The sequence below is a fragment of the Branchiostoma floridae genome, chromosome 9 (assembly GCF_000003815.2).
Source record: "Branchiostoma floridae strain S238N-H82 chromosome 9, Bfl_VNyyK, whole genome shotgun sequence".
Taxonomy (NCBI): Eukaryota; Metazoa; Chordata; class Leptocardii; order Amphioxiformes; family Branchiostomatidae; genus Branchiostoma; species Branchiostoma floridae.
Window position 1 is genome coordinate 18669227 of NC_049987.1, and position 15443 is coordinate 18684669.

Below are 15443 nucleotides of genomic sequence, written 5' to 3' on the forward strand. Positions count from 1 at the left end.
AAACGAGAGAGGATACAGACGACAACGTTTCCTTCGGGAAGAAATTCTGCTCCGTGATCGTTGGCAGCATCGGCTGCACGATCGGCCTGGGATTCATGATCGGGATTCCCGTTAGCCAGATCGTGATCGGAACCCTCTTCCTCAACCAGTGCACGATCCAGCGCATGATCCCAATCTTCCTGGTCGTCTGGGGAAGCTTCGGAGTCTTCAAGACTCTCCTCTCTACAGGAGAGAGAGTTCGCAACCACGTCCGCAAGAACGAAGGAGAAGACGACAAGGAGAAGAACGCCAAACCGAATCCTCTAGACGGTCTGATCAGCGTCTTCCTCTTCGCTTGGTTCATCGCAGGGAACTACTGGATCTTCTCGGTGTACACGACTGTGAACACCGTCGACTCAACCAGCGCTCTCTACTGCCACGGCACCCTGTACTACTTTGCCTTCTGGATGACCATAGCGATGTACATTCTCATCGGAGTCGCCATCCTCATCGCCTGCTGTTGCTGTTTTGTGTGCTGTTGTTGCTGTGGTAAAAAAGGCAGCGCCGACATCGAGAAGTAGACTTCTGAACAGACAACGTAGCAAGTATATATCTTTTCACCATACGAATATCGTTCTGTGTAGTTCCAATCACCTAAACTTGTAAGCTGTTTAGTGTAAGTGTTTTGTCCCTGGTCTCTTTTCAAAACGTAAGAAGCTATATTTGAAGCATTTGTGACTCTTGCCAATGCCAGAACAGCTGTCGACTAAGTAAAAAGGTACTGTCATAGGACGCGTTACCAAGACGACACCTTCCATAGTTTATTTTACTATCAATTATTCAACCAGAGGACTGAGTTAGCAAATATTAGGCCTGTAGGGACGGTTTATGTTACTAGCATTAAAAGTTAACTCTCAGGTTAATGATATATATATTAGGTACATATTACGTACTTCTTGAAACAAGATAGTTGACACTCGTACGGGTGAATCTTTTTAAAGCCTTCCAAAAATTGATATATCTGTATTCAAAAGAAATTATGCAACATGATCAGTGTAGAGACTCGAAAAAAAAAGCATATGGTAGGAATACAAGGCAGAAAACAACGCTGGACTACCCACACACATTTCACAGTCTATATTGTGTGGACATGGTTTTTCAAGTGTCTGTCTTTACAATATTAGCATTAACGACACCTAGTATTTAGAGAAAGAAAACATTCGAAAAAAACTTATAATCACGTTTAATTCGGACTGAAAGCGGACAAAGAATTGTTCAGAAAATAAATTCACATTTATCATGAGTCAATTTTTTATTCTATTTGTTTCAAGTATATTCTATCTATTGAAAAAAGGATGAGATTGTTTGCCTACCTGAGAAAATCCATTGTTTTGGTATGATTCAAAATGGCCGCCGCTATTTCGAGTCAGCCAATCAGAGACTGCGTTTTTTGCTGCTAAAGAAACTTTTGAAAATGAATATTAATATCATTTCGAATGATGTGCCCTAAAATTCAAAATATAGAATTGAATTCAAAGAATCAGCTCCAAGAGTACATGATGTAACATAAACCTATATATAATAATATTATCAATGAATATGTACTTCTATGCAAAGCTAGAACATGTCAAACATACAAGATTAGACCTTAGCATATTAGATCTATAGTAATATAATATGTCACGTAATGCTATTATATTACTGTCAACCATATGGATTAACTTAGCAGACAGTGCAACTATCACAGAGTTTTTAATCTTTTAAAGTTTTCCAAGTAATTTGGAGTGTTTTGTGTCTCAAACATAGTGTAGAAATACAAATGCCATTATATTGTATACAGTAAAGTATATCGTTTGTACATTTTGTACAATTACACTGTGTGTACATTAACGTGTGTGTGTAATGTTGCCAAAATGAATATTCTAAACATATTACATGAATTTGTACAAGTTATGTGTATGTTAGATGTACATTTTACTATCAGTATGTTTCACGTCTGCCGTGTAAGAAATCACTTGCAAGAAAACTGGTGTAGATTGTATTAGTTTCTATTTTTGAAAACACCAACTTACCATATATAAAACCTAATCATATGCATGTGAGTGCCAAGTGTTTGAATAAACTACTTGTTTGTCTGTGTATATCTGCCTTTGTCCTGTGTTCCTTAATGACATAAAAGTTGCTATGATGATGAAGTTGCTATAGAATTGAGTATTTTATTGTACATTGAAAACACATTAATGAAATTTGTAGTAGTTGACAACTGTTGTATCTGTAATATCTGTGAACAAATACACTCTTACGTCATCAATAATTATGCTAATTATGTTCTCAGTGATTAGCTAGGACTAAAAGTTGAAAACTATGCACACACACGTGTACGGGGTAGTGCCCATCTCCGATATCATATGCATGAGGCTACACAGTTCTGTTGTATTACACAAAAAGGCTTACATGATATTGTCTACCAGTAGTGGTGCGTTTGTTCAACTACAATAATGATCCTTCTCATAATCATAACTTAGTGCTTAGAATAGTGCTTTGTAAAGAAAGCAGTGTGCTAAATTTTAAAGTCTTTGGTAGGTATAATAAGTAGGTATTTGAACCCACTACCTCCCAAACTAAAACCAAACCATTCAGGATTCGGAGAACAAAATCCTTCTAATGCTTGAGGGCGAAGTAATTGAAAACGTATCTTAAGAAGTGGGATTCGAACAATTGAAGAAGTTGTTTAATGTGAAGGCTAGAGAATACAAGTCGTGATTTTAAGGATAAGGATTATTTTCCTTAAGAAAAACACAAAAGTCGGAATGTAGAAGTACAAGGAGGGTCTTTTAGGGACATCTTGTCATCAAGATTGTCCTACTTTTTGACACCTAACTCTTGTACGGTCAGAAAATGGGGTTGTAAGCATATCATAACGATCTTTGTATACAGCGAATATCATATTTTTTGGGGGGCCCGTACACAGTTTTTTGCATGTATCGCATACCCAGTAAACCGACTTATATGGCGTAACACACCAGGTTTATACTGAAAAGTACGTACGAGCTGCATATCCGGACAAATTTAATTCTTTCATTTGCACTGAAAAGGACCCTTACTCTTTTCAATAAGTATGCTGGGTTCGTTTACGTGCTCTCGGTATGGCCCTCCCCAAACATAGGATTCGGGCCTCCGTTTAACATCCTCTACTAGATTAGATAGCCATTTTCAACTTAGCGAAGTGAGAAAATTAGTTTAAAGTGCCTTTCCCAAGGGCACAATGTCGGAGTATTTCAGCGGACTCAAACCCGGGACCTCTTGGCTTTGAGCGAAAACCCTACTGTTGCACCAAGAGACGCCGCAATTTGTTGACGCTCTACAAAAGATAACGAACGTAACGTCAATGTGGCATCTCACTGCATTTCTGGCACCGGTGCAGCGTTGCGGGGTTTGAAAAGATTACTCAGCGAATTTCAGAGACAAAGAACGAATTTTCATACGTTTGCTGTATTTTGTTTTCTTCTAAGCCATACATTTACGTTTTACGCAGTATCTAAACTGTACAAAAATTAGCAAAAATAATACAACAATGCCGCAGTGAGCGAACCCCGCAGTGAAGCGCCGGTGACGCAAGTGTAGAGAGATACCACCTTAATAGTTAATAATACTGTCAGAAGAGTTCGAACGTGCCAATGGTTCTAGGTAACAAAGGAAGTCAGTCAGTATGTCTTAGTTTTTTTTATTTACACATTTATTGTAGAGCGTAGGTTAAAGTAAATAATGAATCGGGCCCAGGAATACAAAGGTCAAAAAGATTCAAATAATAAGTCATTAAAGTTAACTATGGTAGAATTATAATCCGAATAATATCCGGATTTGCGGTGCATCGTTGTGTTCGAGTTTGCATCATGAATTTGTCCGGATTCGCTCGGAAACGTTTTGAATTTGCTATGATGCACGATTTCGGATTCGTCGGATTCGTCGGATTCACGGCCATTTTGTAGACTGAAATCTACGCCCGACTAGTTAACGCCTGGAAAGTCCACGGCAGTGAAATACAATCAAGTCGAGAAGACTCGTACCCGGGAATTTCTAAAATACAAAAACATGTTGTTCTGCTGCAGTACTTTGTAACGCCGCCACGGCCGTAATAGTTTAAGAAAAAATACCAGAAACAGGCGCGATAACTTTTTTGGAAAGATTCAGACATCTTTTCTTACATCTAGAATGACGATTAAGACCGCCGTTGATATGAAAAGGATTGTGAGAATGTTGTGCCACCATGTTCAACCAGCATAGGAGCGCTACCTACATTCAGCCTTGGCGTTCGTGGGGCAATTACAAAACTCAGAACTGCCTGTAACAAATTAGGTATAGGATCCGGGAGATTTAAAAAATCCTATCGTTTGTGCATTTTGTCCAGAGCTAATTGAATACAAATATCATTTTCAACATTCTCTTCCAACACTGCACAAGCTTGTTTTAGGTAGATTAAGCCTCGTGGAACAATAGTTATGTACTAGTGGGTGTCATACTTTGTACCTTGTTCAATTGTTGCGCAATCTAATTTATATACATCATATTGGATGGATGTTTGTTGCTTTCCTGCTTCTTTGTTGACACACACTGCTTGATACAACAAAGTTAAACGCTGAAACTAACTAAACGATGTCATCATGAGTGCATTTATCATGCTTTGGTTCCGATTTTAACAACTTATTAACGAATTCGAAACAAGCAGAGTTGTACAACAAGACACAATTCAGCCTCTGGCTGCCAGAATCTTGTTTTTAATAATAAACCATTTTGATTGATTGGTTGATTTTATCAACACGTTTAATTCAGTTTCTCAGCGGCTATGATACCACATTGTTTGCAATGCATGTACTGTAACAACACGTATATGTTTAGACAATTAGATTCACATCGAAGCTGCATGTGAATATTTACAGATTATCCCAATCGAACGCCTGTGTTAGATTTTTCCTTGTCTCCAAGCAGACCCTACGGTACGTTAGAGGTAGTATCAAAGCTGGCAAAGGAATATAGACGGCCAAAGGGAGTCAAACCGGCCAAATATAGTCAAACGGGCACGGCTATATTCCTTTGCAATTGCCAGCTTTGATACTATCTTTAAATGTACCGTAGGATCTGCTTGGAGACTAAGATTTTCTATCCTGTCAGGCATGACTAACTCAACCACCCACTGCTTTCATTGACAAGAACACTTCCATCCTCTCCTGATAGGGGGCGCTAATGTCAGGGTTATGTAATCCGACAAGGGTGAAGCAAGCAAGCGACTCAGACTTTGACCTGCAAACGGTGAGCACTGTGTTTTTTTTACCAAGGCCAAGACGTGCTGCGTTTTCTTGCCAAGACACTTGCCCTTTCAAGGTCAACCTGTTCCTCAGCTAGCAACAAGAACAGCAGGTAAGGAACTGTTTACGTCACAAGCTCGCAGGGAGGTATGAGGGTCTGCATGCTCTTTTACGTAAGGCGTAGGCAGCCCATTTTTATTCCTCCTAACTCATCGGGAAAACCCGTCTTATTTACGTAATTCGTAGCAAGGCGATCAATGTTAGCGTAATTGCCTTCCTTTATGTAGCGTAACACGTAGGGGTTCTTCTAAATTCAACGCAAATCGTTGTCGGGACCCCCCATGCAGACCCTCAGGTATATATCATATTTCCTTGCCTGCGAGCTGCACAGTTTCTTCGCCCGTTCCTTGTGGCAGTCTTCAACGCGTAAGTCGTTTCCTTATCTTTTCTATTTGTTATTGTCGTCTTCCGACGTCAGCTACAAATCTTTTATTGTGCCTGGTAAAGCAAAATTATATTTTTCTAAAGAAGTTGTTGACTAGAATACCTTCACCTTTCAGGACGTTTGTTTGTACCCGTGAAGTGGGGCGTGACCGGTCTGTGTGTGTTTTGTTTGAAAATGGGGGCGTGTTGTAGTTGTCTTCACACGTTCCAAAATATAGGGCATGTCAAGCCTTGGTGCTTGGTTCAACTGAGGGAAGTATGACTAATTGTTCGTGCAAGAATCCAAGATATCGCTTGATGATTAAAGGTACGCTACGTAATGTTTTGGCCCAAAGTTAGAAACAATATTAAGACCTAGACTCTCCTGGTAGTAAGCAATAACATTCTGGCCACAGGTAGTCACCCAAGGGGGCGGGGTTATCAGTTAATCAGTAAACACTTGCAAAGATTACATTTTACAAAACTATGATAAAACTGTCATCAGACCCCCCACTGTGCAATCAGGCACACCATGTACGTAATGCACACACACGACAAGTGAAAGCCATATGTAGGAAAGATCACAGTTCTTTAGCATGTTTGTATGATGCAATTATGTTGCAACTTCTCTCACTGAGCATTGTTATGCAAATGCTCAAAGCTATATTTTGCTTTCTTAATATATGTAAAGAAAATTTAGGAACGTCTACTTTAAGGATTGTCCTAAACTTAAATAGTGCAGCTTTAACTACACACAGCAGTTAGATAGTTGACTCGAAGAAACTAACACTGCTAGCTCTAAAGCCTCAATTTTGGAAATCCTTCTGCAGTGGTAATACTAGTATGACCGGTGTTGTCTTGCTTCCTTCGCGGTGTTTTGAGATCGATTTTGTGACGTTTGCAGGTCTTAAATATCCATCCAATGCAAACAGGGTTGACTTGGGGCGATTCAGAAATTCGATAGCCTTCTGATGGGGCAAGGTCGTTGACACAGTGGGACACGAGCCTTGAAGTAAACAGAACTAACAGAACAAGGTCACATCTTGCGAAACGCTGGGCGCCAGTTAGTATGGAGTAGCTAGCGAATTATGTTCGGGGACGCAAGGCAGTCAGCCCGCCGATCTCACATTAGCGCTCCGGGGAGTTTAAGATCGAAAAGGGCAGGTTGACCTCCCCGGCGGGCCTGACTGTGCTCGGCGAGCCTGACTGTCTTGGGCCACCGAATAAACTGTCCTAGCTGCCTGATCCCGAATGGCCCCCAGGTTAAGTTTGCGAATATCTGGAATAAAACTTAGGCTATTTGATCGAATGGACAGGAGATGTTTTAAAGTCCTAACAGTCAACTTTGAATGTCTCAATGACTAGTTGCACCGACACATAAATAACGGATGATTTCATTAAGTGTTTTTGTCGCCAGTCGAAATGGGCGTTGTTTACTTTTGACGTCGTTAGCAAATCACACTGATTGTATCCTGCCATGTTTTCGTATTATCCTGTATTGTTTAGTTAGTAGAATTTCTGTATCCATTTATCTGCATCTTTTTGTACTTTACGATCTTTACGATAGAGTAAACTCATTGTATTTGTTGTCGTGTCAATAAAACTTGTGTAACACGTAGGGCAACAGAAAACAGTTTCGTGAGGAAAATGAAGTTTTCCGAAGGCTGCAGTACCATCATGGATTACAAGTAGGCGCTTCAGTAACACCAAGTAGCTAATACTGAATCATAAATTGTGTTATGTCAGATTGCTGCAAAAAAGTCGGCAAATAATTAGACCTGTAGACTGAGCTAACCTTCTGACATAAGTAGTAATAGGAACAAAATACTTATTTCTTTTTAGGAAATATATCTCTCTTACCAAATAATGAATAAAATCTGCATACGTGCCAATTTTTTCCCGGTGAGTAGCACCGGGTCTTTGTGCCCAGAGAAGCGGTTGGTTCAACCCTTCAACCGTTCAACCCTTCAACCGTTCAACCTTTCAACCGTTTAACCCTTCTCTTCTAATAGCCCTTCTGTACGATCGTTTACGCAATAAGCTTCCGTGGCCCAGCGGCCAACGCGCCGGGTGGATATAGCGATTTGCTTCTGCAGCCGTGATTTGTGGGTTCGAATCCCACTTGTAACAATTTTTTTTTCTTTGTTAGACAAATCTCATGTAATGTTTTTTTTAATAGAAGACAGACCAATTCAGTAATTCGATGTTTAAAAACTCTTTTTTTTTTCATGTGATTTTGTTTAACATCCAGGCTTTTTCCAAAATACGCACCGGGCAGCTTTTTTCAGAAGCTTTCTTGTTTAAATAGGACCATGCTGATGGTGACGATATTTCTGGGTTTATTGACCCTGATTTTTGCCACCTGGTTGCTGGGCTACATCAGACGATGGCGGATGCCCCCAGGACCATTTTACTGGCCAATCATCGGAAACATTACAAGTGAGTCATCTCTTGAAGGTTATGTTTTGAGCGTGTTTCTCTCTCTTTCTCTCTTTCTCCAGACAGCCAAAATGAGACCCTCTTGTTTACAAAAAATTCTACATTGCATACTAGACTACTACTTTCAAAGAAGGCTGCTAGCTATAAGGGCCCTAAATGTAGTATTGCCTACTTTTTAAACCAATATATACATATTAAATATATAAATCTTAGGCTTAATATTTGCTTCTAGATGTTGATATGAGCATTTTTTTCTTGCACACAATACGTTTGGGTGAGACTAATGCTAAGTAGAATTATGTTAATGACCTTGTCCAGTAACCTAGATGCATGCATTTTTATACCCTCACTCAATACCATAGGATGAGTACAAGTATTGTGTGTGGGTATAGCTTGCCAAAAAGCCACAGGTGAAAACATTTTGTATTTTCGCGAAAATGTACCTTCATATTTTATAATTATATTTCATTCCGATTTTGCAGTGTTTGGTGGGAGGACATATCTCACCTTCATCGACCTCGCCCAGAAGTACGGAGACGTTTTCAGCCTGAAGCTGGGCATGACGGATGTGGTCGTACTGAACAGTCTGGATGCTGTAAAGGAGGCTTTGGTGAAGAAGAGTGCTGATTTTGGAGGGAGGCCGAAGACACTGACCAGTAAGTCATCATTGGCCTTCGTCCATCTAAAGAAACGATGGGTTTTGGTACCAGTAAGAAAATTATGACAAAAGCTATCTGACGCCGAAGAATTACGACACTCCCATGTTTTGAAGATTAGCATTTTTGCATTATTACCTATTACCACAATATAATGTTCACAATATAATGATAAAAGCACAGAGCTGATCACATTACTTTCCACCTGCTCTAAAGAATTTGCTACTCTCTGTTCGATAGATGAATTCAACTACATTCTGAAAGGCGATAACCCTTACTGTGTACAAGTAGGCAAATATATCCACGAATGCTTATACCGTAGAACCAATAGTGTGAATGACATTCTGGACCCAATATGTTGATTTATTCATACCTGTAAAGATCCATATGTGTCTGTTTAGTTGTATTGTAAGTAGTTGTTATAGACGTTACGAAAGTCGCCTTACTTTTGTAGTGTCGATACAGATTTCCATTATAACTATTTTTAGTATTACCTTCCTGCTGTTGTCTCCATCATTCAGGTGATATTGTGACAGAGGGTGGGCAAGACATCGCCTTCACCGGCAACAGCCCGACATGGAAACTGCAGCGAAAACTGTTCGTCAGCGCCGTCAGGTGAAGTTGAATAGAACTGCAGTGTTATGGCATTTAATACATAAGAAGACCTAACCCTGACTTGCCGTCTTTCTATCGTGTAATATAATTAGTGCAGTGACAAAGTCATGCTTGCTTTTGCATTCTCTCTCTCTTTCTCTCCACCCTCGTTAACGTGCAACTCACGCAAGTTCTCGTCACACTGTCCTCTCGCGAGATCCCATTTCAAAATGGCTGTCGTAACTACTTTGTAATATACCTTTATTTGGCCATAGGACACCAATAGAAATCCGTATAGCCGATTATGTAAAAAAAAACAAGTTCAGGGTGTCATAATCTCATCCGTTAACATTCCAGGTCATAAAAGCTCACCCCACATAGCAGCTCGCTATCTCAAAAGTGTACAAAAGTCTGATTTTAAATAAAATTCCGACCAGCGAAAGTTTTCGCAGTTCTCAAATGTGCCGCCAACTTGGTTTCTGATGACGTAGATTTTGGGACTGACCACTTCAAATTAGGGACAGCAATCACAGCATAGACCTTAAAAATGGACCATTATTTTTGCCTGAACGTGTACACCCTACACTGTCTCGCCAATATGAAATGTCTCTTGCATTTTCCTGATACAAGTCGAAAATATGCTAAAATACTGGGCCTTCTGCGGTTCATTGCCCTATATTGATGTTTGAATGTCTAATTTCAGGACGTATGCCTCTGGGAGAAACCTGGAAACCATCGTGCACGAATCTTTGGAAGACATCATCGCTGACTTTACCAACATGGAGGGAGAACCGGTGGACCTCGAGGACTACATCTATAAAGTGGTTTACAACATCATCTGTGCCGCTTCGTTCGGTGTCAGGTACGCTACAGAAAAAACTGGATACTACTATAGGTTCAATGCAATGGCCTAGCCTAGTCGGTGCAATGGCCTAGTGGGTAGAGTGTTCGCCTTGCATTCGGAAGGTCGTGAGTTCGTTCCCGGCCGAGTCATACCAAAGAATTTAAAAATGGTACATGCTGCTTTCTCTGCTTAGCACTCAGCATTCGGGAAAGAGTATGGAAGTTGAACGCACACCACTACCAGTGGACTAGCCCCCTGCTGTAGTGATTGCGTTGTGTGTGGCCCAGGTCTAATGAAACAGAGATGGGCACGGCCCTATGCGCCATCTTGGCGCGGGAAGGGTTTAACTTAACTTTTAACTATAGGTTAGACGCCGTTCATTCAATATACAGCCTACTAAAATGCGTATGGGAGGAGAAAAAAGCCGTTAATGACAACTTTCTGACGATATGGCACACAGACATACTCTCATACGAAAAAAAATCTGTGATCAAGACTTTAACTGCGCGAACTTGCGGAAAAGCAAAAAAATATGGCTTTGACCTTTGAACCGATCAACTAGCTACCCAGTGAGAAGACCTCTGTTAACAAAAACGCAGCCCTAATATGAATGTAGAAACCCTCTCTTGTCATATCCACCGCAAAACTGCCAGGATATCTACTCATTTGACCAGGAAAAAATCTTGAAGTTTTAGACCTTAGCCATTTGCATGCCGACTGCCCGGTGGATATACAACGTGGTATGTATTATTAACCTAAAATGTGCATAGGCATGGCATATTGTATACTTTGTTTGCATCAATTCAAGACATATATGTTAATATGACCTCAACGTATTATGATGTTTTAGTTTGTTATTTCAAAATAAACAAACATAACATGCGTAACGTTATCCGTTCAGCTGAAGTTGAATACAGTGCTTCATTCGAAAGACGAACATATTTCCATTTTTTAAAAGGCACAAGATGGATGACAGCGACTTCCAGCATCTACTGCAGACAAATAAAGAAGGTGTTGAAATTCTCTCCAAGGGGCTTCTTGCTGACATCTACCCTTCCCTTGCATTCCTTCCCACCCCTGGTAAGTAGCAAACACATTATTCTTTGTCCAAAACTTTTACAAGTCCTATCGTGTAACAGTATCTTTTAGTATGGATTTCTACAAAGATAGTTTCTTGTTATCACCCAAGGTTGTCTTGGTTGGTGCATGATATAGAAAAACGTTCCATCTTGCTTAGAACACAAAAGATCCAGCAGAACCGGTGGCCGGTATAGACTTCTAACCACCTTTGACCCGATGCTCACGTTCCACTTCCGGGTGGCTACTACTACTAAACATCCGGGTCCTCAGTTATCCTGAGGAACGTCGGACGATAAAACTGGTCGAACATCTGTCCCCCTTTTGTGTTGCAAGAAAGTCGAATCTTTTGTTCTTAAATTTTTGAGTTTGTTTCATTGGTATCTTCTTATTGGTGTTTGCTTTTCTGCAGCCAAGCGTGCTTGTCACGAGATGTCATGTAATTTTCTCAAGTATTTCAAACGTCAAGTGGACCAGCACCAGGAAACATTCGACCCCGGTAAGTCTTCTTGTAATACGTAGTACACATTTTCTTTGAAGTAAAAAGACAAGAAGTTTCAAAAATATGCTTTCTTGTATATTGGTAGCTTTGAAAGTATCTAATAAGTATAAAAGAAACTTTTTGTGAAGTGGCTTATTGGTACCGTTACAGACAACCTCCGTGACATCACAGATCACCTGATCAAGGCTCAGAAGGAGGCTGAAGAGGAGGGAATCCAGGACATCAACTCTCTCACAGACACTCATCTCAGGCAGACTGTTGGTGACATTTTTGGTGGTGAGCACGACATTTACATACTCACACAACAGCTAGAATTCCAGTTGAAAGTTCCTTCTTGTTGGTAGGATTCTTTAAGAGTCAAATATGAATAGATTATTGTAATTTCAAAATATGAAAAATCAAAACTTGAACCCAATTCCTTCGAATAAACAGAATAAGTCTCTATCAAGGAATGGGCAATCCAATGCTTCCTGGCGTCACTTTAGGCAGTTGGGTTACCTGACAGTTTGGTCAAGTGATTCGGAATGGATCAACCGAGACGGGGCACGCCATAAACTGTCAGCTCACCTAGTCACGTGTTCCATCTAACGTGACTCTGCAGAAGTCGTTGGTCAGTTCATCCCATTACAAAGACTAGTGGAAAACTTGGGTAAGTTCAATCTACATGAGGTAGGCTCAATCTGTTGTCTGTTTTAGAAATTAGTTAAAACTTGCTTCAGAATAATTACAGTTTGCTCTGAAGCGGGGACTAGATTATACTCATGAAACAAAGGGTTTAATCATTACCAACTGTCGTTTGTTCAGGGGGCACGAACACGACAATCCACACCCTACGCTGGGCCATCCTGTACCTTGCTGCCCACCCGGAGATACAGGAGAAGGTGGCTGCTGAGTTAGACAGTGTGGTGGGCCGTGACAGGCTGCCGGAGCTGTCCGACCGTGAGGCCACGCCGTACACGGAGGCGACCATGCATGAGGTCATGAGGATGGGATCGGTTACCCCGACATCTTTGCCGCATGCTACGACCGTAGACACAACACTGAGTAAGTACTATAACGCTATATTTCAACTAAAACATCTCTACATAAACGTCGATGAAGGTTAGACATCCAGGTAATACGATACGCCCCAAGCAACAGTTTCTCATTCATCGACAAGGAACAGGATATGATTTAGGAAACGGTCAGATGTTTCAGATAACATTTACTATCTTTCGTCAGTGACACTGATGTGATCTGGGAAAAATTTGTCAAACGGGCAAAAGAGCTGAATTTTTTTTGCATTACAGTTGGACCAGTATAAAAGACAGTGCCACAGACGAAAGATAGTGTGTACTATCTGAAAGATCTGACCGTTTCCAAAACCATGTGGTAACTCTACATGAATTTTATAAATTGGAAGAAATACATTTTAATTTCTAAGTAGGTATGGATTAGATAAATTAGAATAGCTTGAATCTGTTTACGACAAAGTCTTAAAAATGAAATCCGTAATGTATTTTGAAAACGTTGTACTGAGTACAACTCTTGCACAAGTTATCACTATCGCATATGGTATGAAACAGTTAACCATTGAATATTTTTCCATGCAGGAGGCTACCATATTCCGAAAGGCACGTGGATATTTCCAAATCTGTGGGCGCTGCACTATGACCCCGACATCTGGGGAGACCCGGACACATTTCGTCCAGAACGCTTCTTGGATGATAACGGCAGGCCGATACCAAAACCTGCCGCTCTGATGCCTTTCAGGTAAATAAATGAGGACATACTGAGCATAATTACGGCCGAATAATTATATTTTTTCATACACGAGTGATAGATATAGATAGACAATAGACATATGCACACACGCACGCACACAACACACACATACCGTACGAAGCGACACGGATGCGGGGAAACAGACAGACGTGAGGCCGAGAGAGAAAGATAAAGGGAAATAAGATACCTAAAGAGAAAGAAGGAAAGAGAGGGGGGAGAGAGAGGGAGAGAAAGAGAGAGGGGGAGAGAAAGGGGGGAGAGAGAGAGGGAGGGAGAGAGAAAGAGAGGGAGAAAGAGAGGAAGAAAAGAGAGACGCAGACATACATCGCTCCAGGCGTGTCAACAAAAATGAATACAAAATAAGAGAGACAGACGAGGACAGATAAATGCACAGAAAGAAGGAAAGAAAGGAACAAAAAAAGAATGATAAGAGAGATTACGTACTTCTGGATGATGTACATCTGTACATGTATAGCCAAGTTGGTATTAAACGGAACGTATTATGATCATTTATAATTCATGAATCATATCTCTATAGTGTTGGACGTCGTGCCTGCCCTGGTGAGGCTGTGGCAAAGGCAGACATGTTCCTCCTCCTGGCAGGACTGGTCCAGAACTTCCGCTTCAGCATTCCAGAGGGGGGAGGTCCGCCTGATCTAACACCTGATGTGAGAGGAGGTGGGTTTGTCTCCATGCCCGTTCCATCTAAGATCGTCATAACTTGCAGAAAGTAGGACGGGATCTATCGGGATGAACAAACTCAGGCAGCCTTTTTATACCGTAGACTGGCCGGGCTCTCTTCAGGGCAGATGAAGCTTACCACCGCCCCAGTAATCTTTGTCACCCGGTAGTTGTTTAACGCGGTAGGAGTTAAGATATTGAGTTGGTCAATGAATCCTACCACCTACTATCCGATACAAAACATTACCCGGCGGGGACAAGCTTCTAAGCACCGAATACAGTCCAGCCAAAACACGGTAGACCGCCAGTAAACGCAACAGATTGAGGGTTGATTCCAAATATACGTTTTACTTGATCAAGGATAAGAAGTTTTGAATTAGTTTTTTAAGGTGGTAGTAGCCAATAATGTTATTGTTCTGTTAACAGCAAGTGGATTTTTAGGATTTCAATATCCCCAATGTATCATATTATGCCGAATATCATACCATGTGTCATCTTTGCTCGTCATTTTATTCTGTAGCGCTTTTAAGTTACACCATAACACATGGTATTGTCTAGAAAATGTACCAAGCTTACATGTATATAAATGGTATTGCAGATTAAGTCACAAAGACTTAATGCAATTGCACTAATAACGGTTAAGAAATCATTCATTCAAGGGCTTTGTACTCGAATGATTTGTTCCACATATGATATAGCTTTATGTATTTACATGTATAATATATGACTATAAATACGACCCTTACATGTGTATGCTCTGATCCATACCTCTCGCTAAAGATACTGTTGTGGATAGTGTATACGCTATTTTGGACCATCATATACCATGTTTGTCCGTTGAATATTCTTACGTTTTATCATATATCTATGTCAAATTCCATTTGTATCGTCTTTGTCTTGGTCAGCAAGGCTAGCTCTTTGTAACATCACAGGTTATTAGTTGTGCAGTCATGGATGTGAGTGGCGAACAGACAAACAAATCTGTAATCAGTTAGAAATAATAGATTTATAGAAAAAACGCTTATGTAATGTATGGCTAAAATATGACAGTGACAAGATGTCCCCAATCCCATAGCAAATAAATTTATTCTTATATATCTGCAGCATAATTTCGAAGTTGCTAGTACCACAAAACAAACATCAGATTTATCTTCGTGAAACTATGGAATAAGAAGTTCATG

General features: G+C 40.5%; 2 protein-coding genes across 4 annotated transcripts; both read left to right on the top strand.

Moving 5' to 3' along the window:
* The first annotated feature begins 6 nt into the window (after positions 1 to 6).
* Positions 7 to 2122, top strand: LOC118423413 (transmembrane protein 272-like). Its single transcript, XM_035831555.1, has one exon. The coding sequence runs from the start codon at positions 96 to 98 to the stop codon at positions 558 to 560; it is 465 nt and encodes a 154-aa protein (XP_035687448.1). The 5' UTR covers positions 7 to 95; the 3' UTR covers positions 561 to 2122.
* A 3062-nt stretch (positions 2123 to 5184) lies between these two features.
* LOC118423404 (steroid 17-alpha-hydroxylase/17,20 lyase-like) lies at positions 5185 to 15142 on the top strand. 3 transcript variants are annotated; one of them, XM_035831545.1, is made up of 11 exons: positions 5185 to 5286; positions 8014 to 8144; positions 8627 to 8800; positions 9322 to 9415; positions 10098 to 10256; positions 11197 to 11318; positions 11728 to 11814; positions 11968 to 12093; positions 12622 to 12861; positions 13410 to 13569; positions 14120 to 15142. In XM_035831545.1, exons 2-11 carry the CDS (start codon positions 8018 to 8020, stop codon positions 14313 to 14315), a joined length of 1485 nt encoding a protein of 494 aa, XP_035687438.1. In that variant the 5' UTR covers positions 5185 to 5286; positions 8014 to 8017; the 3' UTR covers positions 14316 to 15142. The 3 variants fall into 3 exon arrangements, with proteins under 3 accessions (XP_035687438.1, XP_035687437.1, XP_035687436.1); XM_035831544.1 differs by having other exon boundaries at positions 5268 to 5394; XM_035831543.1 differs by lacking the exon at positions 5185 to 5286 and adding an exon at positions 5417 to 5708.
* The last annotated feature ends 301 nt before the right edge of the window (positions 15143 to 15443 follow it).